Source organism: Dendrobates tinctorius, unplaced genomic scaffold (genome assembly GCF_039654945.1).
Source record: "Dendrobates tinctorius isolate UK_male_01 unplaced genomic scaffold, ASM3965494v1 ptg000192l, whole genome shotgun sequence".
NCBI classification, from domain to species: Eukaryota; Metazoa; Chordata; class Amphibia; order Anura; family Dendrobatidae; genus Dendrobates; species Dendrobates tinctorius.
In genome coordinates, this window is record NW_027361859.1 from 3,982,185 (window position 1) to 4,007,177 (window position 24,993).

General features: G+C 48.1%; 2 protein-coding genes across 3 annotated transcripts in view; one reads left to right on the forward strand and one right to left on the reverse strand.

Annotated features, from left to right (window-relative positions):
- LOC141055803 (uncharacterized) overlaps positions 1–24,993 on the reverse strand; it is a 40,092-nt gene that overhangs the window by 13,095 nt on the left and 2,004 nt on the right. Inside the window, exons 1-6 of one of the 2 annotated variants that reach the window (XM_073552516.1) lie at positions 24,133–24,292; positions 9,305–9,436; positions 8,996–9,175; positions 8,801–8,912; positions 8,624–8,721; positions 7,637–7,730 (exon numbers count right to left, since the gene is read on the reverse strand). In XM_073552516.1, the coding sequence (XP_073408617.1) occupies positions 7,637–7,730; positions 8,624–8,721; positions 8,801–8,912; positions 8,996–9,175; positions 9,305–9,382 (562 nt within the window). In that variant the 5' untranslated portion in view covers positions 9,383–9,436; positions 24,133–24,292. Of the gene's footprint in view, positions 1–7,636; positions 7,731–8,623; positions 8,722–8,800; positions 8,913–8,995; positions 9,176–9,304; positions 9,437–24,132; positions 24,293–24,993 lie in introns of those variants that run through there. The other variant, XM_073552515.1, reaches the window with a different exon arrangement.
- LOC141055947 (uncharacterized) overlaps positions 24,518–24,993 on the forward strand; it is a 161,153-nt gene continuing 160,677 nt past the window's right edge. The window contains exon 1 of the mRNA XM_073552644.1: positions 24,518–24,628. Coding sequence (XP_073408745.1) covers positions 24,602–24,628 — 27 coding nt within the window. The 5' untranslated portion in view covers positions 24,518–24,601. The remainder of the gene's footprint in view (positions 24,629–24,993) is intronic.

Below are 24,993 nucleotides of genomic sequence, written 5' to 3' on the forward strand. Positions count from 1 at the left end.
TTGTGCAATTTGTCCTGAGTACGCTGATACCTGATATGTGGGGGGGGGGGGAACCACTGTTTCGGCGCATGGCAGAGCTCAGAAGGGAAGGAGCGCCTTTTGACTTTTTCAATGCAAAATTGGCTGGAATACAGATCGGACGCCATGTCACGTTTGGAGAGCCCCTGATGTGCCTAAACAATGGAAACCCCCACAAGTGACCCCATTTTGGAAACTAGACACCCCAAGGAACTTATCTAGATATGTGGTGAGAACTTTGAACCCCCAAGTGCTTCACAGAAGTTTATAACGTGCAGCCATACAATTAAAAAATCATTTTTTCCACAAAAATGATCTTTTCACCCCCAAATTTTGATTTTCTCAAGGGTAAAAAGGACCCCAAAAGTTATTGTGCACTTTGTCCTGAGTACGCTGATACCCCATATGTGGGTGTAAATGACTATTTGGGCGCATGGCAGAGCTCGGAAGGGAAGCAGCGCCATTTGACTTTTTTGGCTGGAATTGAGATCGGACACCATGTCGCGTTTGGAAAGCCCCTGATGTACCAAAACAGTGGAAACCCCCCACAAATGACACCATTTTGTCATTCCATTTTGGAAACTAGACCCCCCCAAGGAACTTATCTAGATGTGTGGTGAGAACTTTGAACCCCCAAGGGCTTTACAGAAGTTTATAACGCCCGGACGTGAAAATAAAAGAAACATTTTTTCCACAAACATGATCTTTTAGTCCCCGATTTCTTTATTTTCCCAAGGGTAACAGGAGAAATTGGACCCCAAAAGTTGCTGTCCAATTTGTTCTGAGTACGCTGATACCCCATATGTGGGGGGGGGGGGACCACTGTTTGGGCACATGTCGGGACTCGAAAGGGAAGTAGTGATGTTTTGGAATGCAGACTTTGATGGAATGGTCTGCGGGTGTCATGTCGCGTTTGGAGAGCCTCTGATGTGCCTAAACTGTTGAAACTCCCCACAAATTACCCCATTTTGGAAACTAGACCCCCCCCACGGAGCTTATCTAGATGTGTGGTGAGCACTTTGAAAGGACGTGAAAATAAAAAAATCATATTTTTTTTTTCCACAAAAATGATATTTTTGCCCCCAATTTTGTATTTTCCTAAGGGTAACAGGAGAAATTGGACCCCAAAAGTTGTTTTGCAATTTGTCCTGAGTAGGCGGATACCCCATATGTGGGGTAAAACACTGTTTGGGCGCATGGCAGAGCTTGGAAGGGAAGGAGCACCATTTGACTTTTTCAACGCAGAATTGGCTGGAATTGAGATCAGACGCCATGTTGCATTTGGAGAGCACCTGATGTGCCCAAACAGTGGAAACCCCCCAATTCTAACTCCAACCCTAACCCCAACACACCCCTAACCCTAATCTCAGCTCTAACCCCAGCCCTAACCCTAATGGGAAAATGGAAATAAATACATTTTTTTTTATTTTATTATTTTTCCCTAACTAAGGGGGTGATAACGGGGGTTTGATTTACTATTTATAGCGGGTTTTTATGTTTGGCAGCTGTCACATGCTAAGGCTGTGTGCCCACAATGCGATTTTTAAGCGTTTTTGCCGCGATTTTCGGCGCAAAAACGTTTAAAAAACTTGTACAGAATGCACCCCATGCATTCCTATGGCATTCCGCACATGCTGTGCTAATGCTGCGCTTTTTTCCGTGGCGGAATCGCATCGCGGAAAAAAATGCAGCATGCTCATTCTTTTTGCGGAATCGCAAAGAATTTCCGCGATTCCGCACCCACAGGAATGCATGAAAACCGCTTACTTCCCTCATGTGGCTATGCCCACCATGCGCAAAGTTAAGCATCTCATGTGCGGATGGTACCCACGGTGTGGAGGAGAGGAGACTGTCCTCCAGGCCCTGGGTACCATACCCCTGTATAAAAAAAAAAAAAGAATAAAAAATAAAAAAAAAAAAATCGGGGTATATTTACCTTCCGGCGTCACGCGCAGCCTTCCCGGGCCACAGCATTCCCAGTAATGCCTTGCGGCAAGGACCTGTGATGACGTAGTCTCGCGTTACTCTAGCGGTCTCATGAGATCACTATAGCAACGCGAGACTACGTCATCACAGGTCTCGCAAGGCATCGCTGGGAAGGGGAGCGTCGCTGAGACTGCGCGGGACGTCGGAAGGTAAATATACCCCGATTTTTTATTTTTTATCATTTTTAACATTCTATCTTTTACTATTGAAGCCGCATAGGCGGCCTCAATAGTAAAAAGCCGGTCACACTTGTCAAGCACTATGTTTGACGAGTGTGACCAACCTGTCAATCACTTTCCAAGCGATGCTTCAAATCGCTTGGAAAGTGCTTGAATTTCGCACGAGAAAATCGCGGCAAAATCGCGGTAAAATCGTGCGGGGAAAAAAACGCGCGTTTTCTGGGAAGGAGTCCGGTTTTGAGTGTCCGGTTTAAAACGCTACGTGGGCACATAGCCTTAAAGACGCTTTTTATTGTAAAAATAGTTTTTGCATCACCACATATTGAGAGCTATAATTTTTCCAAATTTTGACCCACCGAGTCATATCAGGTTTTATTTTTTGCAAAACGAGTTGATGTTTTTATTGGTACCATTTTCAGGCATGTGACATTTTTTGATCACTTTTTCTTCTGATTTTTGGGACGCAGAATGAACAAAAACCAGCATTTCATGAATTTCTTTTGGGGGGGTGCATTTACACCGTTCCGCGTGCGGTAAAATTGATAAAGCGGTTTTATTCTACGGGGCAGTACGATTACAGCAATACCTCATTTATGTCTTTTTTGAGGTTTTGGCGCTTTTATGCAATGAAAACAATTTTATATAAAAAATAATTATTTTTGCATCACTTTATTCTGCGAGCTATAACTTTTTTATTTTTTTGCGGGACAAGCTGACATTTTCAGTGGCACCATGGTTATTTATATCCGCCTTTTTGATCGCGCGTTATTGCACTTTATGTTCGGTGGTATGATAATAAAGCATTATTTTTTGCTTTGTTTTTTATTTTTATTTTTTAAGGGGTTCGCTAAAGGGGTTAACTAATGGGACAGTTTTATAGGGCGGGTCGTTCCGGACGCGGCGATACCAAATATGTGTACTTTTATTTTTTTTTTTAAATTATTTCCAAAAAATTAATTTATTAGGGAATTTTTTTTTTAATGTATTTAGCGATTTTTTATAAATTATTTTTACACTTTCATGTGTGAGATCGCTGATCTGACACTTCACAGATCGCTGTGACAGATCAGCGAACTGTCACAGGCACTACATAGTCCTCCTCATGCCTGCGCTCTGCAGGCAGTGAGGAAGCCGGCTCCCTGCAGGTCCCCGCCGCCATATTGGATCCGGGAACCTGCAGGGAAGGAGGCCCCCGGAGCAGCGCAGCACATCGCGCTGCTCCGGGGGTCTCAGGGAAGCACGGAGGGAGCCCCATCCCTGCCGATGCTTCCCTAAACCCCCGGTACACTGCGATCGTGTTTGATCTCAGTGTGCCAGGGGTTAACGTGTCGGGGGCGGTCCGTTACCGCCCCTGACACATTGTCACAGCTGACACCCGGCACAATCAGCTGACACCAGGCCGCAATCAGTGGCGCTCCACCCGTGAGCACCGCTGATCGCTATAACGTACTATCCCGTCCATGGGCATAGGGGCCTGGTCCCATGGACGGGATAGTACGTCAGATGTCAGGAAGGGGTTAAGCATAAACTTATAATGGATGAAATCTTCGGGTTGATTGGATTTTCTCCATAGGCGTTCAGCGCTCCTGGAGCACCGCTTTAGGAAACGTGTTTGCAGCGTGTGCCAGGGTTGTCGCAGTCTGTGCAGAGTTATTTTATGTATAGGAGGTGCAGCTTTATCCAGGGCACTTTGCATAATGCTTCAGTGCAGAATTAGGACATGAGAAGGAGGAGATATAGGGCCAATGATGACTGCAAGGGGAAGGAAATGGACAGCCCCACTACCATTTTGTAACATAGTAACATAGTTATTAAGGTTGAAGGAAGACTTTAAGTCCATCTAGTTCAACCCATATCCTGTCCTAACTTGCCTTAAAAACCCCATGTGGCAAACAGTTAGCTTCACATTGGGGAAAAAAATTCCTTCCCGACTCCCCATACGGCAATCAGACTAGCTCCCTGGATCAACACAATATTAAGGAAACAAGTGTATATACCCTGTAATATTATACCTTTCAAGAAGGGTATCCAGTCCCTTCTTAAATTTTAGTAGGGAATCACTCATTACAACATCATATGGCAGAGAGTTCCATAGTCTCATTGCTCTTACAGTAAAGAATCCGCGTCTGTGAGTATGCTTAAACCTTCATTCCTCCAGACGTAGTCCATTTAAAAAATAAAAGCCCATGGTGGGTTTTCATAACTCTGCCTTGGACAAATAGCTTGCCCAAGACTGATACTTACTTCTTTTCTGCCTTGCAATCACAGCTATGACTGTGACTGCAATGCACTCCCCCATCTTCCATATGTTTCTTTGCACATCCTGGGGGACACATAGCGACCCTCGCATACAATCCCTGGCAAAAATTATGGAATCACCGGCCTTGGAGGATGTTCATTCAGTTGTTTTATTTTGTAGAAAAAAAAGCAGATCACAGACATGGCACAAAACTAAAGTCAATTCAAATGGCAACTTTCTGGCTTTAAGAACCACCAAGGCCACGTGCACACACTGCGGATTGGGGTGTGGATTTGGCCGCGCGGATTTTGTAAAATCCGCAGGTAAATCTGCAGGTCAAAAGACCTGCGGTTTTACCTGCGGATTGCTCTGCGGTTTTGCCCTGCGGTTTTTCATCTCCACAATGAAGGAGATGGTAAACCGCAGTGGAATCCGCAGAAAGAATTGACATGTCAATTCTTTCTGCGGTTTAGAAACCGCAGGAAAACAGCGCAGAAAAATCCGCACCGTCTGCACTGCGGTTTTTTATTCCCATAGGGAATAATGGTACTGTACACCGCAGCAAAAACTGTTGCGGACCCGCAGCGGCCAAATCCGCTGCGGAACCGCAGCGTGTGCACACACCCTAAAAGAAATCAAGAACAAAAAATGTGGTAGTCAGTAATGGTTACTTTTTTAAACCAAGCATAGCGGAAAAATTATGGAATCACTCAGTTCCGAGGGAAAAATTATGGAAACGTTAAAGACAAACCAACAAAAAAACACTCCAACACATCACTAGTATTTTGTTGCACCACCTCTGGCTTTTATAACAGCTTGCAGTCTCTGAGGCATGGACTTAATGAGTGTCAAACAGTACTCTTCATCAATCTGGCTCCAACTTTCTCTGACTGCTGTTGCCAGATCAGCTTTGCAGGTTGGAGCCTTGTCATGGACCATTTTCTTCAAGTTCCACCAAGGACTTTCAATTGGATTGAGATCCGGACTATTTGCAGGCCATGATATTGACCTTATGTGTCTTTTTTCAAGGAATGTTTGCACAGTTTTTGTTCTATGGCAGGATGCATTATCTTGAAAAATGATGTCATCATCCCCAAACATCCTTTCAATTGATGGGATAAGAAAAGTGTCCAAAATATCAACATAAACTTGTGCAGTTATTGAAGATGTAATGACAGCCATCTCCCCAGTGCCTTTACCTGACATGCAGCCCCATATCATCAATGACTGTCAAAATTTGCATGTTCTCTTCAGGCAGTTATCTTTATAAATCTCATTGGAATGGCACCAAACAAAAGTTCCAGCATCATCACCTTACCCAATGCAGATTCGCGATTCATCACTGAATATGACTTTCATCCAGTCATCCACAATTGCTTTTCCTTAGCCCATTGTAATCTTGTTTTTTTTCTGTTTAGTTGTTAATGATGGCTTTGGTTTAGCTTTTCTGTAAGTAAATCCCATTTCCATTAAGCGGTTTCTTACAGTTCGATCACAGACATTGACTCCAGTTTCCTCCCATTCGTTCCTCATTTGTTTTGCTGTGCATTTCCCGTTTTGGAGACATAATGCTTTAAGTTACCGGTCTTTATGCTTTGATATCTTCCTTGGTCTACCAGCATGTTTGCCTTTAACAACCTTCCCATGTTGTTTGTATTTGGTCCAGATTTTAGACACAGCTGACTGTGAACAACCAACATCTTTTGCAACACTGCGTGATGATTTACCCTCTTTTAAGAGTTTGATAATCCTCTTCTTTCGTTTCAATTGACATCTCTGGTGTTGGAGCCATGATTAATGTCAGTCCACTTGGTGCAACAGCTCTCCAAGGTGTGCTCACTCCTTTTTAGATGCAGACTAATGAGCAGATCTAATTTGATGCAGGTGTTAGTTTTGGGAATGAAAATTTACAGAGTGATACCATAATTTTTCCTATATGCTTGGTATAAAAAAGTAACCATTACTGACTGCCATATTTTTTGTTCTTGATTTCTTTTAGCTTTTCTTAAAGCCAGAGAGTGGCCATTTGAATTGACTTTAGTTTTGTGCCATGTCTGTCATCTGCTTTTTTTCTACAACATTAAACAACTGAATGAACATCCTCCAAGGCCGGTGATTCCATAATTTTTGCCAGGGGTTGTATAACACTGGTCACTGCCTCACAACTGTTATTTCACAAATTCACAAAATCGTTTGAATATTTTTGGCTGGAGAATGTCATACTCTAGAGGCAAAATGATGATCACACGATTGTTGTTAGGAATGGTGGTACGCACTAAATAAAAATAATAAAGTGCGTTCGCCGCTCGGGGTCCACCGTGCAGTAGGTGTTACAACCGCTGCTGAGTAATGGCAGACGAGTAATATGGCGATATAATGCGCACGGGTTCAACTTCACCCGAAGTGCGCAGAGCGGGCTCTGTTCACACACAGAGGTGCCGCAAAAAAAAACATACAAAAAGGCTGAGCCTGTTAGAGTCGCAGGCCTCAGGGAAATGCACACACGGTATCTGGTCACAGGAGCAGGACCTAAGACAGAGGAGCTGCGTCCCTCTAGACCTACCGTGTGTGCGGCGTCGCTACTGTGAGCACCAAGAAGGGCTGCAACTGCAGCGCGGCGCAGGACACTGCCGCTGGACGACACAGCTACAAAGCAGGCGCTATGTCGGATGCTAGCGCATAGGTGCGGTGTGCACAGTGGCCTAAGGCTTGCCACAGACTGGCGCAGACTACTGAACTAATTCCCTAACCACATATGTAATATCAGAAGGAAGGGGTTTCATAATGAGTCAGTCACCAGAATCACACATAGCAGTATAGTCTATACTAGCGCATGGCGGAACGGCCATGCGTGCTTTTTATAGCAGCCGGGACCTTCCGGAAGCTTCCAGATCTCCGAGATGGACCAATGAGATCTGGAGCAGGACCTGAGCACATGACTCCCGATCTCCAATGGGAAACCGTCCCATGAGCATGCTCAGTAGGAAGACAGAGGGACTTAGCCCCTGGAGAGATTTGCTGCAAGGCAATCTCCTCTGCGGTAGATAAAGAGCAAGAGACCGAAGAATGTAAGGGTCTGGATTCCTGCAGAGCAGACACAGGAACCTGACTCCTAACAATTGTGATATGGCCGAACTACACGACTGATAAAGCAGCCACAGCCGATGCCTGAATAGAATCTGTGACTCCTCTGCATTTAGAGGTTACTACTCACCAGGGTAGTCACATTTTGGAACCTCCTCCTCTTTATACACCTCTTCACCTTTCACATATGTCTCTGCAGTATAATTAATTATCAGATCATCTCCCTGAAAAAAATATTGTAAAAGTCACAGACAGATGGAGAAGTCACATCTATGATCAGCTCTAATCCTGCCATCTCCACCGTTCTCATTACACAAGTATAAAACATATAATACCGGAGGATAAAACAAGACTGAGCACAAGACCTTCACAGCCGTCTCCACATCATAGGGGGATCTCATGACGTGTCAGTAGCTTGGGAGGATTCCCATTCAAAATAAAACAACCTTTAATAATTCATTAAAACCTGAGACATCACATAAACAACACATAAACAGACATAATAGTGCTCGTGCGTATCGGTGCTTATTTAAAAAAATGGTTCGGTCTCACCATTACTCATGGATATAGACGCCCCGGTGTATTTTTCAGAGGTCCCCTGCCGGGTATTCGGGTCCATATAGCAGCACAAGACAGCGTGTGGAAAAGGAGGTTAAAGGGTTACAGGTGTGCAGTTTTCCCTATCCTCCCTGTCGTGCCCAGGTATTACTCCAGCCCTTACAAGGACAGGCCCCAAATAGACCCTATAGTGTCACCCCCAGTCGTCAGAAGGGGTATTTGCGCTTCCTCCCCAATAACGGGGATTCATCAGGGGAGTTATACAAATAGATATAAGGGGGTTTAAATATATTTGTCCATAAAGAAAAAGAGAAGGCCCCGCAATGGCTGGGTGCCTCAACTAGCAGAGTGACTGTCCATATCACTGCCAAGAAGTCCCAACAAGTGTGTTGTTTATGTGATCTCTGGTTTTAATGAATTATTAAAGGTTATGTTTTATTTTGAATGGGAATCCTCCAAGCTACTGACATTTAACCCCTGAGGGATGTACATGAGGTATTAAGCATTCTTTGCCACAGATGATCTTGGGGAGATCTCATGACACCTTCTCTCCATCTACCTGATGATCCTGAGGAACATTGGGATCTTCTTGGTTATAGTCCTGTGGAAGAAGAGGACGGGGACATCTCTCTGGTGTTGTCCTCTTACTGGATAGATCTGGAGGAAACACATACAGGGACTGAATTCCTTCTTTACATACAGATAATCATAGGCCGTGTATATTTAGTCCTATTACCTGGTGATGTGAGGGGCTGGGGAACGTCTTTGTACAGATCTTTGCGTCCTTCTAAATACTCCCACTCCTCCATGGAGAAATAGACGGCGACATCCTGACACCTTATAGGAACCTGACACATACAATGATACCGTCATCCCCCCGATCCCTTCATAGCGTTACTGTATAATGTCCCAGCATTCCCAGCAGTGTCACCTCTCCAGTCAGCAGCTCAATCATCTTGTAGATGAGATCTAGGATCCTCTGGTCATTGATGTCCTCATGTATTAGGGGGTGAGGTGGAGGCCCCGTGATTGGGCTCAGGGGTCTTCCCCATCCCTCAGACACAGGGTCCTGACAGCGCTCACTAGAGGTCTTCTTCACTACTGTGTAATCCTGGTTATGGAGAGACACATTAATAAATCTCACTACAGACATTTCCAGAGTCCTCACCTCTCCAGTTCTGTCCATCTGTTATTCCCATAGATAAGAATGATGTAATGTGAAGTCACCAGAGACTCTCACCTCTCCAGTAAGCCGGAAGAGGATCTCTAGGGCGAGGGGTAATATCCTCTCCGCCTTCTGGTCCCTGTCCATATCCATACTTGATTAATTCAGAAAATTTCTCTTAATATACAAGATGTCCACTGAGAGGATCTGATATTGAAGGGAAATGAATAGGAAGAAAATGAGCCAATATAACATCATAAAGAATGACAACAAGAGGAACAATTCCAGGAGATAGAATGTGTAGATGTTGTATTCTCTAGTCCTCTACGGACTGAAACACAAGTTGAATTGCTGACTAAGACATCTCCTCCATGCTCCCAATCACTGGCTGTTGGTCTCTGCTTTAGCAACTTATTGGCTGTAGGAATCATAAGTTTGTTGGGACTGACCAGGATGTGCTGTAAAAGACCAGAGAAGATAGAGGTCTGCACAGACCAGCTGTGGCTGTGAAAAGTAAGAGACAGCTGGAGGCAAGTGTGGTTTCCATGACTGCACATACACATAATAGAGCTCCGCTCTTATACTGTGCGCTTGCGCAATCTGTGTAATCTCGGTAATGCGCACGCACGGTTTCCATGACCGCAATTATACATATTAGACTCCCATTCTTACCTTACTTGCATAGTGCGCATGCGCGATCCCGGTAACCGCGCGAGCATTCTCCAGCTGTCTCTTATTTGCACCATTATAAAAGGGAGACCGACAGGCCTTCCTGTACACATTGCAACATAAGGCTGGCCACACTTATCCTCTGGTGACATAGGTAATCATTTCTTATCCTCATGCACTCTGTTTATGTTTAGGTGCACTTACACTTTGCTTTGTTCATATTGTGGTTTCTCCTTTTGTTACTCACAGTTCCTCACCTTTCTACCTTAAAGGTAATATGCCTTTTATTCCTACTGCTTACAGCTGCCATACCTGTTGTACGAGTGACCTTTTAATTATAATTAGCTTCAGTGGCTCAGCTAGCTTATGCTACCACTCAGTGTTTGTCACATTATGATACAATTAGGACTCACAGGGAGACAGGTGGATTAGTCGGGCAGCAGAGTGTAGGATGGACTGGAGCGGTGCCAGAGTGCTAGAGGGGAGGCCAGAGAGTAGGAGGTTGCAGAAGTCGAGGCGGGAGATGATAAACGCATGCACTAGTGTTTTTGTGGTTGAGGAATGAACGGATCCGGGAAATATTTTTCAGTTTGAGGCGAGGGCTTGGATATGTGGTTTGAAACAGAGCGCAGAGTTGAGGATCACCCCAAGGCACCAAGCGTGCCGGACTGGGGAAAGAGAGCAGCCATTGACATTGATGGATAGGTCTGGTGGAGGGGTAGAGTGAGATGGGGGAAAGATGATGAATTCTGTTTTGTCCATGTTCAGTTTGAGAACGCGAGCAGAGAAGAAGGCTGAGCTAGCAGACAGACATTGTGGGATTTCAGTCAGTAAGGAGGCGAGGTTGTGTCCAGATAGGTAGATCTGCGTGTCATCGGCATAGAGGTGATACTGCAAACCATGGGATTCTATGAGCTGTCCCAAGCCGAAGGTGTAGATGGAGAATAGTAGGGGTCCTAGGACAGAGCCTTGAGGAACACCGACAGACAGGGGGCAAGGTGAGGAGGTGGTGTGTGAGAGGGAGACACTAAATGTTCGGTCTGTTAGGTATGATGAGATCCAGGATAGAGCCAAGTCTGTGATGCCAAGAGATGAGTCTGTAGCAGGAGGGAATGGTCTACAGTGTCAAAGGCAGAGGACAGGTCCAGGAGAAGGAGGACAGAGTAGTGTCGCTTGCTCTTGGCGGTTAGTAAGTCGTTAGTGACTTTAGTTAGGGCAGTTTCAGTTGAGTGATGCGGTCGGAAGCCAGATAGTAACAGGTCAACGAGGGGACAGGAGGAGAGGTGGGAGGACAGTTCAAGATATACATGCTGTTCCAGTAGTTTTGAGGCGTAAGGGAGAAGAGATATCGGGCGGGCCAAAAGTTTTGTCTGATCGTGTCGATCTTCTGCTTAAAAAGGAGGCAAAGTCTTCAGCAGAAATGAGAGGAGAGGGAGGAGGTGCTGTGGGACAGAGTAGAGAATTGAAAGTGTTGAAGAGCTGTTTAGGGTTGTGAGACAGGGAGGATATGAGAGATGCGAAGAAAATTTGTTTTGAGGTAGAGAGCTTGGACTTAAAGCTGGCAAGGGACTACTTGTATGCGCTGAAGTGCTCAGATTATAAATGTATTTGTCTTTCACAATGTCTGGAATACATTTACTTATTTCTTTTGTGTCTAGATAAGACGTGAACAAGGCCTTGCATGGCCGAAACGTTGTTATTTTGTTTATGTCAAGCGTGTCCGGCCAGATGGAGGCACATGAGATGCCGGTGAGATGGCCGGTGGACATCGCATCTGGAGGCACGTTTGCCCCTCTCTTATATTCTGACAAGCTCATTACCTTAGAGAGATTATTCTCCTCATAACTGAAGGTCACATTGACCGAAACATCTTTTTTCGTGTACTACAATAAACCTCCTTGCAAATACCTTTAAGTTGAGTGCTAGGTTTATATTTGTTGCTTTAACGGTTTGGGAACCTAACCTTAGCACCATCTTGAGTTGTGCTCACGGTGTTCTTTCGACCCATTTTTAAAAGGCGTGACGGAGTTAAATAGGACTGGTGTATCATATATAATTGAGTCATCTTATTATTGATCGATGGAGACACCCCAATCGAAGACTCCCAATCCTCGTCCTGAGCATCAGGAATAAGACCCTCCCACCTCCCCCTGACCGCTACCAAGGCAGAGTCGGTTCCCACAGACAGCATATAAGTGTATAGAGCAGAAATGAGACCCAGAGAACCCTGCGACTTAAGGATTCCTATTAAAGGAAAAGATGAGATAGTCTGGATCCCGCCCACAGATCATAAATGTGACTGAATAGCTGATCTAAGCTGCGAAAAAATTAGGACCTCGGGATATTGTTTTTAGATTGAATTTGTTCAAAAGAACATTAGGACCCCATTTACATGTAAATCTCTAATTGAGGAAACACTGTGTGCAATCCAGAAGTCAGTGGATGGGTGGTTCAGAAGCACCGGGAAATAAGCATTGTTCCATAATGGCATTTCCGTTACAATATCCCCCAAAGTGGACCACCTTTTTAATCTGTCTCCAAACTGACGTCGCCAATCGGAGTAAAGGCAATAATCTGGGGATGCCAGGTTTATTCATTTCCAAAAAACCCAGCGGGCAGTCAATTCTCGCAGCGTGGGCCAGGTGACTCTCGGAAATAGGCAGTAGGCTATCAGGCATCCATTTACTCAAGGCCTTAACCTGCCCGGCAAGATAATATAAATAGAAATTCGGCAGAGCTGCCCCACCCATCTATTTAGGTCTCTGTAAAGTAGATCATTTAAGCTTGGGTCTGGTTTTCCCCCCATATAAAAGATGTACTTAAATAATTTAAACTTGCAAAATAGGACTTGGGGATCAGCAGAGCACTGTGCGCATTGCAGATCTACACTTCCATCCTCCGGCACGTCAATTCGTCAAGGCGAAAACATCAGCAGCAGCAGAAGTAGAAGAAGCAATTTTTCTGATTCCTTTAACACTTTTTTTTTTTCCACTCGTGCACCAGCACAACAGAGATCAATTCTTACATGTGGTGAACGAATGGAGAGGATGGTGCAGGAGTATCTCCAACTGAATATAAATATCACTAGGGAGGGTTTGGACCTTTTCACATTTTGATCTTTCAAAATGGATGAGTGGCTTGAGCTCGCCTAACACGCCTTGGAGGTTTTATCGTGCCCTGCATCCAGAGTTCTCTCATAACGTGTCTTCATTGCTGCTGGTGGTGTCCTGACCGATAAGAGCAGCCGGCTGTCCCCTGAAAGTGTAGACTGCCGAACTTTCATCAAAATGAACAAGTCATGGATCTCCAAGGACTTTTGCACCCCAATCGCACACTGTACAGGCTCGGTGATATAGCATTTTTTTTACTGTGATGCATTAATGTCACGTAACTGCACTCTGTGATATTTTTTGGAGTGGCTTCTGTAACTGCTGTGGCTGCTGCTGATGTTAACATTTGTGGAAATGTGAACAGTCAAGGTTGGTCTACTCAACAACCCGTGTTACGATCGTTAAGTTTTTCTGACAATGGTAGTCTACAAAACTGATATTTGTGCCACCTGAGTGTTGCTCAGCATGAAAGCAGGTAGAGGTGTTGCATGTGGTAACAGGGCTCCCAGCAAAGGAGGCCTATACTGATCACTCACCCACTTCATCTTACTGTGATGTTCAAGTGAAAGCTGTAAATGTACGGAGCAGAGCCGCGCGTGTACGAGGTGTACAGAGCAGAGCCGCGCGTGTACGAGGTGTACAGAGCAGAGCCGCGCGTGTACGAGGTGTACAGAGCCACGTGTGTATGAGGTGTATGGAGCGGAGCCGCGTATGTACGGGGCGTACCGAGCGGAGCCACCTGTGTGCAGAGCGGAGTCGCATGTGTATGGAGCCGCACGTGTACGAGGCGTACGGAGCGGAGCCGCGTGTGTACGAGGCGTACGGAGCGGAGCCGCCTGTGTGCAGAGCGGAGTCGCATGTGTATGGAGCCGCACGTGTACAAGGCGTACGGAGCGGAGCCGCCTGTGTGCAGAGCGGAGTCGCATGTGTATGGAGCCGCACGTGTACGAGGCGTACGGAGCGGAGCCTCGTGTGTACGAGGCGTACGGAGCGGAGCCTCGTGTGTACGAGGCGTACGGAGCGGAGCCTCGTGTGTACGAGGCGTACGGAGCGGAGCCTCGTGTGTACGAGGCGTACGGAGCGGAGCCGCGTGTGTACGAGGCGTACGGAGCGGAGCCGCTGTTATGGAAATATATATATTTCATATGTGTATCCATAGATCTCACTTGCCTGCTATAGGCTATATACTGCTATATATACTCATGTACTCTTATATACTGCTACATACTCATATGATCGCTTGGAGATATAATCATAGCTGTCTTGACCTTTGTAACTATTCTACCAGAGATGACCTAACCCGTCTGGAGAACCAATGTGACACCCATTGTCTTGTGTCTTGGGAAATATCTAGCAGACATGAGAAATACGGAAGTAACACCAGATGTGCCAGCCGATACCAGAACATGCTGACACTGTAAAAACAATAGGCTGCAAATTATATTGCTAGAATCAGCTTTTTTGGTAAACTCTTCCATATATGTTCATGTATTCAAAGGACCAATTACACTAGAAGGTCAGCCTTTATGTTAATCAGATAAACTCCCTTTCCTACATGTATCTATAAATATAGGTATGCTTAAAAAAGCTGCAGAGCATTGAAAGAATCGATTGCTGTCTCTGTGTACAGTTCTTTTCTTCCAGTTGAGCGCTCAATAAGACTCTGTCTAATTTGGGCAGGCCACAGTACGCACAGGGGTAAATTTACCCAACTATAAATTTCCACATCACCGCGTGTGTACGAGGCGTACGGAGCGGAGCCGCGTGTGTATGAGGCGTACGGAGCCGCGTGTGTATGAGGCGTACGGAGCCGCGTGTGTACGGGGCGTACGGAGCCGCGTGTGTACGGGGCGTACGGAGCGGAGCTGCGTGTGTACGGGGCGTACGGAGCGGAGCCGCGTGTGTACGGGGCGTACGGAGCGGAGCCGCGTGTGTACGGGGCGTACGGAGCGGAGCCGCGTGTGTACGGGGCGTACGGAGCGGAGCCGCGTGTGTACGGGGCGTACGGAGCGGAGCCGCGTGTGTACGGGGCGTACGGAGCGGAGCCGCGTGTGTACGGGGCGTACGGAGCGGAGCCGCGTGTGTACGGGGCGTACGGAGCGGAGCCGCGTGTGTACGGGGCGTACGGAGCGGAGCCGCGTGTGTACGGGGCGTACGGAGCGGAGCCGCGTGTGTACGGGGCGTACGGAGCGGAGCCGCGTGTGTACGGGGCGTACGGAGCGGAGCCGCGTGTGTACGGGGCGTACGGAACGGAGCCACGCGTGTACGAGGTGTACAGAACGAAGTCGTGTGTGTATGGGGTATGAGGAGAGGAGCCATGTGTGAACAGAGTGGAGCCATGTATATACGGTATGTACGGAGCAGAGCCAAGTCTGTACGAGGCATACAAAGCGGGCTTTTCCCACGGACACAGGAGTCCACGGCGGAGCTCCGAGGAGCACTTTAAAATTCACACATGACGGTCCACTGGAAGCTGACCGGAAATGAGGTAATTTTATGAGGAGATTGTGACGGAACCATGGAGGCACTTCAGGGAATGCTTCCGATCCATCACCGTGTACTCCTCCGACAGCATGGCTTGCCTTGGAATCGGGGATGCCGGCTATGTGAGCAGATCATATGTCCTGCACCGAGAGGATCAGGTGGGCATTACAATGGGAGCCAGGCTGCTATAGTATCTTTATAGAATCTCTCTTTATTTCTTTCTCTCTGTTTCTTTCTTATTCTCTGTTGTCTTTCCCTCTCTTTTTCTCTCTCTAATCTTTCTTTTTTTCTTTCTTTCCTCTCTGTTCTATTTCTTTACTCCTTTATTTCTCTCTCTCTGTTCTTTCTTCCCCTTTCTTTCTCTCTGTTCTATCTTTCTATTTCTCTCTCTCTGTTCTTTCTTTCCCCTCTTTCCTTCTATCGCTCTGTTCTTTTTTTCCCCCTCTTTCTTTCTCTCTGTTCTTTCTTTCACTCTCTGTTCTTGTTTTTCTGTCCCCTCTTTCTTTCTCTCTGTTCTTTATTTCCTCTTTCTTTCTCTCCCTGTTCTTCCTTTCTCTGTTATTTCTTTCCCCTTTCTTCATTTCTATAATCTTTCTTTTTTCTCTGTTATTTCTTTGTTTCTTTCTTTCTCTGTTCATTCTTTCCCCTCGCTCTGTTTTTTTCTGTCCCCTTTCTTTCTCGCTGTTTTCCCCTCTTTCTCTCTGTTCTTCCTTTTTCTCTCTCTGTTCATTTTTCTGTCCCCTCTTTCTTTCTCTGTGTTCTTTCTTTTTTTCCCCCTCTTTATTTTTCTGTTCTTTCTTTCCCCTTTCTCTCTTTCGCTCTCTGTTCTTTCCCCTCTTTCTTTCTCTCTCGCTCTGTTTTATTTTATCTCTCTGTTTTCTTTCTTTTCCTCAGTACCAGTGTGCCCACAGTACCAGCCACTGTGCACTCAGTACCAGTCAGTGTGATCAGCAGTGCTAAATTTGTGCGGTTGGGCGTGGACATGGGTGTGACTAGTTGTGAAATGGGTGTGGCCAGGTGTGTGGCCTAAAATTTGCAGCGCGCGCCGCAGCCTTTGACCCTCTTCCCCTTCTTCAAAAGTTGGGAGGTATGGCTACGCTTGTTGTTACCTCCTCTCTGTGTGTGTGCCACAGGTGGGGTAGCGACCCTAGAAGATCTTTAGTCACAGCTGCCATTATCCCGGCGAGTAGAGTAGTAGAAGGGTGAGACTCTGTAATGTGCACCATCTTGGGTATTTGCTGGGACTGATTTATGTGATATCTGTCTGTTCTATGGTTTAATAAACATAGCCACACTGTGTAACCCTCACCATGTGTTGTCCGAGTAGTTTTCTGCCAATGGGGACAGAGAGCGGGCGTTCAGTGGTATGAGCCCTGGTCCAGGCAGTATTTCTAAAGACAGCGGACGAGAGCACCCACTGACCCTGCATCTCCACACCCAGTAATCAGGAATCTCCATCACGACCTCCACCTGCAGAGCCGCACTCCACATAGAGAATAATGGAGCCTCCAGCACCTACCTCCACCCGCAGAGCCGCACTCCACATAGAGAATAATGGAGCCTCCAGCACCGACCTCCACCTGCAGAGCCGCACTCCACATAGAGAATAATGGAGCCTCCAGCACCTACCTCCACCCGCAGAGCCGCACTCCACATAGAGAATAATGGAGCCTCCAGCACCGACCTCCACCTGCAGAGCCGCACTCCACATAGAGAATAATGGAGTCTCCGGCCCCGACCTCCACCCAGAGAATAATGGGGCCTCCAGCACCGACCTCCACCCACAGAGCCGCACTCCACATAGAGAATAATGGAGTCTCCGGCACCGACCTCCACCCGCAGAGCCGCACTCCACATACAGAATAATGGAGCCTCCGACACCTACCTCCACCCAGAGAATAATGGGGCCTCCAGCACCGACCTCCACCCACAGAGCCTCACTCCACATAGAGAATAATGAAGTCTCCGGCACCGACCTCCACCCGCACTCCATATAGAGAATAATGGAGCCTCCGACACCTACCTCCACCAAGAGAATAATGGAGCCTCCGACACCTACCTCGACCCAGAGAATAATGGAGCCTCCAGCACCGACCTCCACCCGCAGAGCCGCACTCCACATAGAGAATAATGGAGCCACCAGCACCGACCTCCACCCGCAGAGCCGCACTCCACATAGAGAATAATGGAGCCTCCAGCACCGACCTCCACCTGCAGAGCCGCACTCCACATAGAGAATAATGGGGCCTCCGGCACCTACCTCCACCCGCAGAGCCACACTCCACATAGAGAATAATGGAGCCTCCAGCACCGACCTCCACCCGCAGAGCCGCATTCCACATAGAGAATAATGGAGCCTCCGGCACCGACCTCCACCCACAGAGCCACACTCCACATAGAGAATAATGGAGCCTCCAGCACCGACCTCCACCCGCAGAGCCACACTCCACATAGAGAATAATGGAGCCTCCGGAACCTACCTCCACCCACAGAGCCACACTCCACATAGAGAATAATGAAACCTCCGGCACCGACCTCCACCCGCAGAGCCGCACTCCACATAGAGAATAATGGATCCTCCAGCACCGACCTCCACCCGCAGAGCCGCACTCCACATAGAGAATAATAGAGCCTCCGACACCGACCTCCACCCGCAGAGCCGCACTCCACATAGAGAATAATGGAGCCTCCGGCACCGACCTTCACCCACAGAGCCGCACTGCACATAGAGAATAATGGAGCCTCCAGCACCGACCTCCTCCCGCAGAGCCGCACTCCACAGAGAATAATGGAGCCTCCAGCACCGACCTCCACCCACAGAGCCGCACTCCACAAAGAGAATAATGGAGCCTCCGGCACCGACCTCCACCCACAGAGCCGCACTGCATATAGAGAATAATGGAGCCTCCAGCACCGACCTCCACCCGCAGAGCCGCACTCCACATAGAGAATAATGGAGCCTCCAGCACCGACCTCCACCCGCACTCCACATAAAGAATAATGGAGCCTCCAGCACCGACCTCCTCCCGCAGAGCCGCACTCCACACAGAGAATAATGGAGCCTCCAGCACCGACCTCCACCCGCAGAGCCGCACTCCACACAGAGAATAATGGAGCCTCCAGCACCGACCTCCACCCGCAGAGCCGCACTCCACATAGAGAATAATGGAGCCTCCGGCACCGACCTCCACCCGCAGAGCCGCACTCCACATAGAGAATAATGAAACCTCCGGCACCGACCTCCACCCGCAGAGCCGCACTCCACACAGAGAATAATGGAGCCTCCAGCACCGACCTCCACCCGCAGAGCCGCACTCCACACAGAGAATAATGGGGCCTCCAGCACCGACCTCCACCCGCAGAGCCGCACTCCACATAGAGAATAATGGAGCCTCCGGCACCGACCTCCACCCGCAGAGCCGCACTCCACATAGAAAATAATGGAGCCTCCAGCACCGACCTCCACCCACAGAGCCACACTCCACATAGAGAATAATGGAGCCTCCAGCCCCGACCTCCTCCCGCAGAGCCACACTCCACATAGAGAATAATGGAGCCTCCAGCACCTACCTGCATCCGCAGAGCCGCACTCCACATAGAGAATAATCGAGCCTCCAGCACCTACCTGCATCCGCAGAGCCGCACTCCACATAGAGAATAATGGAGCCTCCAGCACCGACCTCCACCCGCAGAGCCGCACTCCACATAGAGAATAATGGAGCCTCCAGCACCGACCTCCACCCGCAGAGCCGCACTCCACACAGAGAATAATGGGGCCTCCAGCACCGACCTCCACCCGCAGAGCCGCACTCCACATAGAGAATAATGGAGCCTCCGGCACCGACCTCCACCCGCAGAGCCGCACTCCACATAGAAAATAATGGAGCCTCCAGCACCGACCTCCACCCACAGAGCCACACTCCACATAGAGAATAATGGAGCCTCCAGCCCCGACCTCCTCCCGCAGAGCCACACTCCACATAGAGAATAATGGAGCCTCCAGTCCCGACCTCCTCCCGCAGAGCCACACTCCACATAGAGAATAATGGAGCCTCCAGCACCTACCTGCATCCGCAGAGCCGCACTCCACATAGAGAATAATGGAGCCTCCAGCACCTACCTGCATCCGCAGAGCCGCACTCCACATAGAGAATAATGGAGCCTCCAGCACCGACCTCCACCCACAGAGCCGCACTCCACATAGAGAATAATGGAGCCTCCAGCACCGACCTCCACCCGCAGAGCCGCACTCCACATAGAGAATAATGGAGCCTCCAGTCCCGACCTCCTCCCGCAGAGCCACACTCCACATAGAGAATAATGGAGCCTCCAGCACCTACCTGCATCCGCAGAGCCGCACTCCACATAGAGAATAATGGAGCCTCCAGCACCTACCTGCATCCGCAGAGCCGCACTCCACATAGAGAATAATGGAGCCTCCAGCACCGACCTCCACCCACAGAGCCGCACTCCACATAGAGAATAATGGAGCCTCCAGCACCGACCTCCACCCGCAGAGCCGCACTCCACATAGAGAATAATGGAGCCTCCAGCACCTACCTCCACCCGCAGAGCCACACTCCACATAGAGAATAATGGAGCCTCCAGCACCGACCCCAACCCGCAGAGCCGCACTCCACATAGAGAATAATGGAGCCTCCGGCACCGACCCCAACCCGCAGAGCCACACTCCACATAGAGAATAATGGAGCCTCCAGCACCTACCTCCACCCGCAGAGCCACACTCCACATAGAGAATAATGGAGCCTCCAGCACCGACCCCAACCCGCAGAGCCGCACTCCACATAGAGAATAATGGAGCCTCCAGCACCGACCCCAACCCGCAGAGCCGCACTGCACATAGAGAATAATGGAGCCTCCAGCACCGACCTCCACCCACAGAGCCGCACTGCACATAGAGAATAATGGAGCCTCCAGCACCGACCTCCACCCACAGAGCCGCACTGCACATAGAGAATAATGGAGCCTCCAGCACCGACCTCCTCCCGCAGAGCCGCACTCCACAGAGAATAATGGAGCCTCCAGCACCGACCTCCACCCGCAGAGCCGCACTCCACATAGAGAATAATGGAGCCTCCAGCACCGACCTCCTCCCGCAGAGCCGCACTCCACATAGAGAATAATGGAGCCTCCAGCACCGACCTCCACCCGCACTCCACATAGAGAATAATGGGGCCTCCAGCACCGACCTCCACCCGCAGAGCCTCACTCCACATAGAGAATAATGGGGCCTCCAGCACCGACCTCCACCCGCAGAGCCGCACTCCACATAGAGAATAATGGAGCCTCCGGCACCGACCTCCACCCGCAGAGCCTCACTCCACATAGAGAATAATGGAGCCTCCAGCACCGACCTCCACATAGAGAATAATGGAGCCTCCAGCACCGACCTCCACCCGCACTCCACATAGAGAATAATGGGGCCTCCAGCACCGACCTCCACCCGCAGAGCCCCACTCCACATAGAGAATAATGGAGCCTCCGGCACCGACCTCCACCCGCAGAGCCGCACTCCACATGGAGAATGGAGCCTCCAGCACCGACCTCCACCCGCAGAGCCGCACTCCACATAGAGAATAATGGAGCCTCCAGCACCGACCTCCACCCGCACTCCACATAGAGAATAATGGGGCCTCCAGCACCGACCTCCACCCGCAGAGCCGCACTTCACATAGAGAATAATGGAGCCTCCGGCACCGACCTCCACCCGCAGAGCCTCACTCCACATAGAGAATAATGGAGCCTCCAGCACCGACCTCCACCTGCAGAGCCCCACTCCACATAGAGAATAATGGAGCCTCCGGCACCGACCTCCACCCGCAGAGCCGCACTCCACATAGAGAATAATGGAGCCTCCAGCACCGACCTCCACCCGCAGAGCCACACTCCACATAGAGAATAATGGAGCCTCCGGCACCTACCTCCACCCACAGAGCCGCACTCCACATAGAGAATAATGGAGCTTCCAGCACCGACCTCCACCCACAGAGCCGCACTCCACATAGAGAATAATGGAGCTTCCAGCACCGACCTCCACCCACAGAGCCGCACTCCACATAGAGAATAATGGAGCCTCCAGCACCGACCTCCACCCACAGAGCCGCACTCCACATAGAGAATAATGGAGCTTCCAGCACCGACCTCCACCCACAGAGCCGCACTCCACATAGAGAATAATGGAGCTTCCAGCACCGACCTCCACCCACAGAGCCGCGGTAAAGGAGAAAACAAGGGGAACTGCTACCTTGGATCTAATCCTTATAAACAGGGAGGAAATGGTTGAGGAGGTAAAAGTGGCTGGGACCCTAGGAGGTAGCGACCATGCTATTTTAGAATTTTGGATAACTAGAGGCGGAAGACCTGTGAAGACTCAGACGTCAAGGTTAGATTTCAGAAAGGCAGATTTTAAGGGATTCAGAAAGAGAATTGGAGGGATCTAATGGCTGGATATCCTTAAAGACAAAAATGTCCAGGAAGGATGGGAAATCTTGAAAAATGAAATTCTCAAAGCACAGTTGTTAACAATTCCGAAAAGAGGGAAGAATACGAAGCATTTAAGGAAACCAGGATGGATGAACACAGAACTTAAGCACATGCTAAAAAGGAAGCAAAAAATGTTTATAAAATGGAAAGAGGGAGGCATATCTAAAGAAGAATATAATGCTGTCTGCAGAACCTGCAAGGCACAAATCAGATTAGCTAAAGCTGAAAATGAATTGAGGCTTGCAAGAGATGTCAAAAGCAATAATAAAGGATTTTGGGGATATGTCAAAAGTAAAAGAAAAGTCAAAGATGCTATAGGATTTTTACAGGATGAAAATGATGAAATGGTAAGACAGGATGTTGAGAAGGCTGAACTTTTAAATTCCTATTTTGCATCTGTTTTCTCTCAGAAAGGAAATGTAACATCAACTGTTATTCACTGTCCTATTAAGGGAATAGAAGAATCCAGGATATCTATAAACAGAAAGATAGTGAGGAAACACTTAGCTAACCTAAATGTATTCAAGTCTCCAGGTCCAGATGAATTACACCCCAGAGTACTGAAGGAGATAGCAGAAGAAATTTTTGAACCCCTCTCCATAATCTTTGAAAATTCTTGGAGAACAGGAGAAGTGCCAGAAGACTGGAGAAGAGCAAATGTTGTTCCTATCTTCAAAAAGGGGAAGAAGGTGGACCCAGGGAACTATAGGCCGGTGAGTCTGACTTCTATACCAGGAAAGATCTTTGAACAAATTATTAAACAACATGTATGTCAATACCTGGATAAGAATGAAGTGATTAAACAGAGTCAGCATGGGTTTGTAACTAATAAGTCATGTCAGACTAATTTAATTTCCTTCTATGATGGTATTACTGATTGGGTGGATCAAGGAAATGCTGTAGATATAGTATATCTTGACTTCAGCAAAGCATTTGACAAAGTCTCTCATACAATCCTTATTGAAAAAATGACTAAGTATGGAATGGACAAGGCAACTGTTAGGTGGACTCATAACTGGCTTAGTGATCGGACCCAAAGAGTGGTCGTAAATGGCTGCACATCCAGTTGGAAGAATGTCTCATGTGGGGTACCACAGGGCTCTGTCCTGGGCCCTGTATTGTTCAACATCTTTATCAACGATTTAGATGAAGGAATTGAGGGTAAACTGATTAAATTTGCTGATGACACAAAGCTAGGAGGGATAGCTAATACTAGAGAAGAGAGAGAGAGGATTCAAAAAGATTTAAATAAACTGGAGAAGTGGGCAGCAACTAACAGAATGGTTATTAACAGGGAAAAATGCAAAGTACTACATCTGGGCAATAAAAATGAAAAAAGCATATATAGAATGGGAGGAATAGGGCTAAGTGACAGCACATGTGAAAGACTTGGGTATACTAATAGATCACAGACTGAATATGAGTCAACAGTGTGATGCAGCAGCAAAAAAGGCAAATGCAATTCTAGGATGTATTAACAGAAGCATACAGTCTAGATCACGTGAAGTCATTATTTCCCTCTACTCCTCTTTGGTCAGACCTCATCTGGAATATTGTGTCCAGTTTTGGGCACCACATTTTAAAAAAGACATCAACAAACTGGAGCAAGTTCAGAAAAGAGCGACCAGAATGGTGACCGGTCTGCAAACCCTGTCTTATGAGGAAAGGTTGGAGGATTTGGGAATGTTTAGTTTGCAAAAGAGAAGACTGAGAGGAGACTTAATAGCTGTCTACAAATATCTAAAGGGCTGTCACATTGTAGAAGGATCAACTTTATTCTCATTTGCACAAGGAAAGACTAGAAGCAATGGGATGAAGCTGAATGGGAGGAGACACAGATTAGATATTAGAAAAAACTTTTTGACAGTTAGAGTGATCAATGAGTGGAACAGGCTGCCACGAGAAGTGGTGAGTTCTCCTTCAATGGAAGTCTTCAAACAGAGGCTGGACAGACATCTAACTGGGATGATTTAGCGAATCCTGCTTTGAGCAGGGGGTTGGACCAGATGGCCCAGGAGGTCCCTTCCAACTCTACGATTCTATGACTCCACATGGAGAATAATGGAGCTTCCAGCACCGACCTCCACCCGCAGAGCCGCACTCCACATAGAGAATAATGGGGCCTCCAGCACCTACCTGCATCCACACTCCACTCATATACGGCTGCTAGTGATGTGTCGGTCGCAAATGATCCGACACAAAGAGACGGCTCCCCGCGGTGAACGGCAGTGAGAGCCACTAAAATCTTTGAATGGCTCTCACTGGGCCTAAAACCCCTGTGTTCGGCATACTTAACTCCGCCCACCGGAACAAAACTCTGCCCACTCTGCAATATAATTGGTTTCTAGCGAGTGGGCGGGGTTTATGCGTAGGCGGGCGGAGTTTAGAACGCCATAACACATATACAATAGGGATCCATTTAGTATCTAAAAGGAGATGAGAAAGAGCCATATTTTGGTGAGCGGAGCCGTGAGAGCTGGATCACCAAAAAGAGCCGGACTGCCCATCACTATCTTGCGTACACTAAGGCCCCTGATCATGTGACCCCGGACTCCTCCCCTCCTGTGACCTCATCCCAGGTCCTGTGCGCACAGAGCAGCCATATATGTGGAGTGCGGCTCTGCAGGTGGAGGTAGGTGCTGGGGCCCCGTTATTCTCTCTCAGGATTAGCCGCTGGTCACACTCGGCCATTTTTCCTCCCCATATAATAAATGCTCTTTACCATCTCTGTGCTGTTCCGTTCTCCATGTTTTCCCCCTGAATACACACGTTCTCCCCCCGTTGCTGGTCGCTGGGGTCTGACCTGTGACCCGGAGACCCTGAGCTCGGGCTCTGCAGTCCTGGGGGTCTGGGAGATATTATTTTCCCACAAGGTTTTTCTGTTTGCGGCTTTATTTCTAGTTTTTATTCTCCTCTTTGATCACTTTTTTTGCATTTTGGGGGTTATGGTGACTGGGGTGTTGTTAGGGTCAAAAAAGATCAGCGGCCGCGAGACGT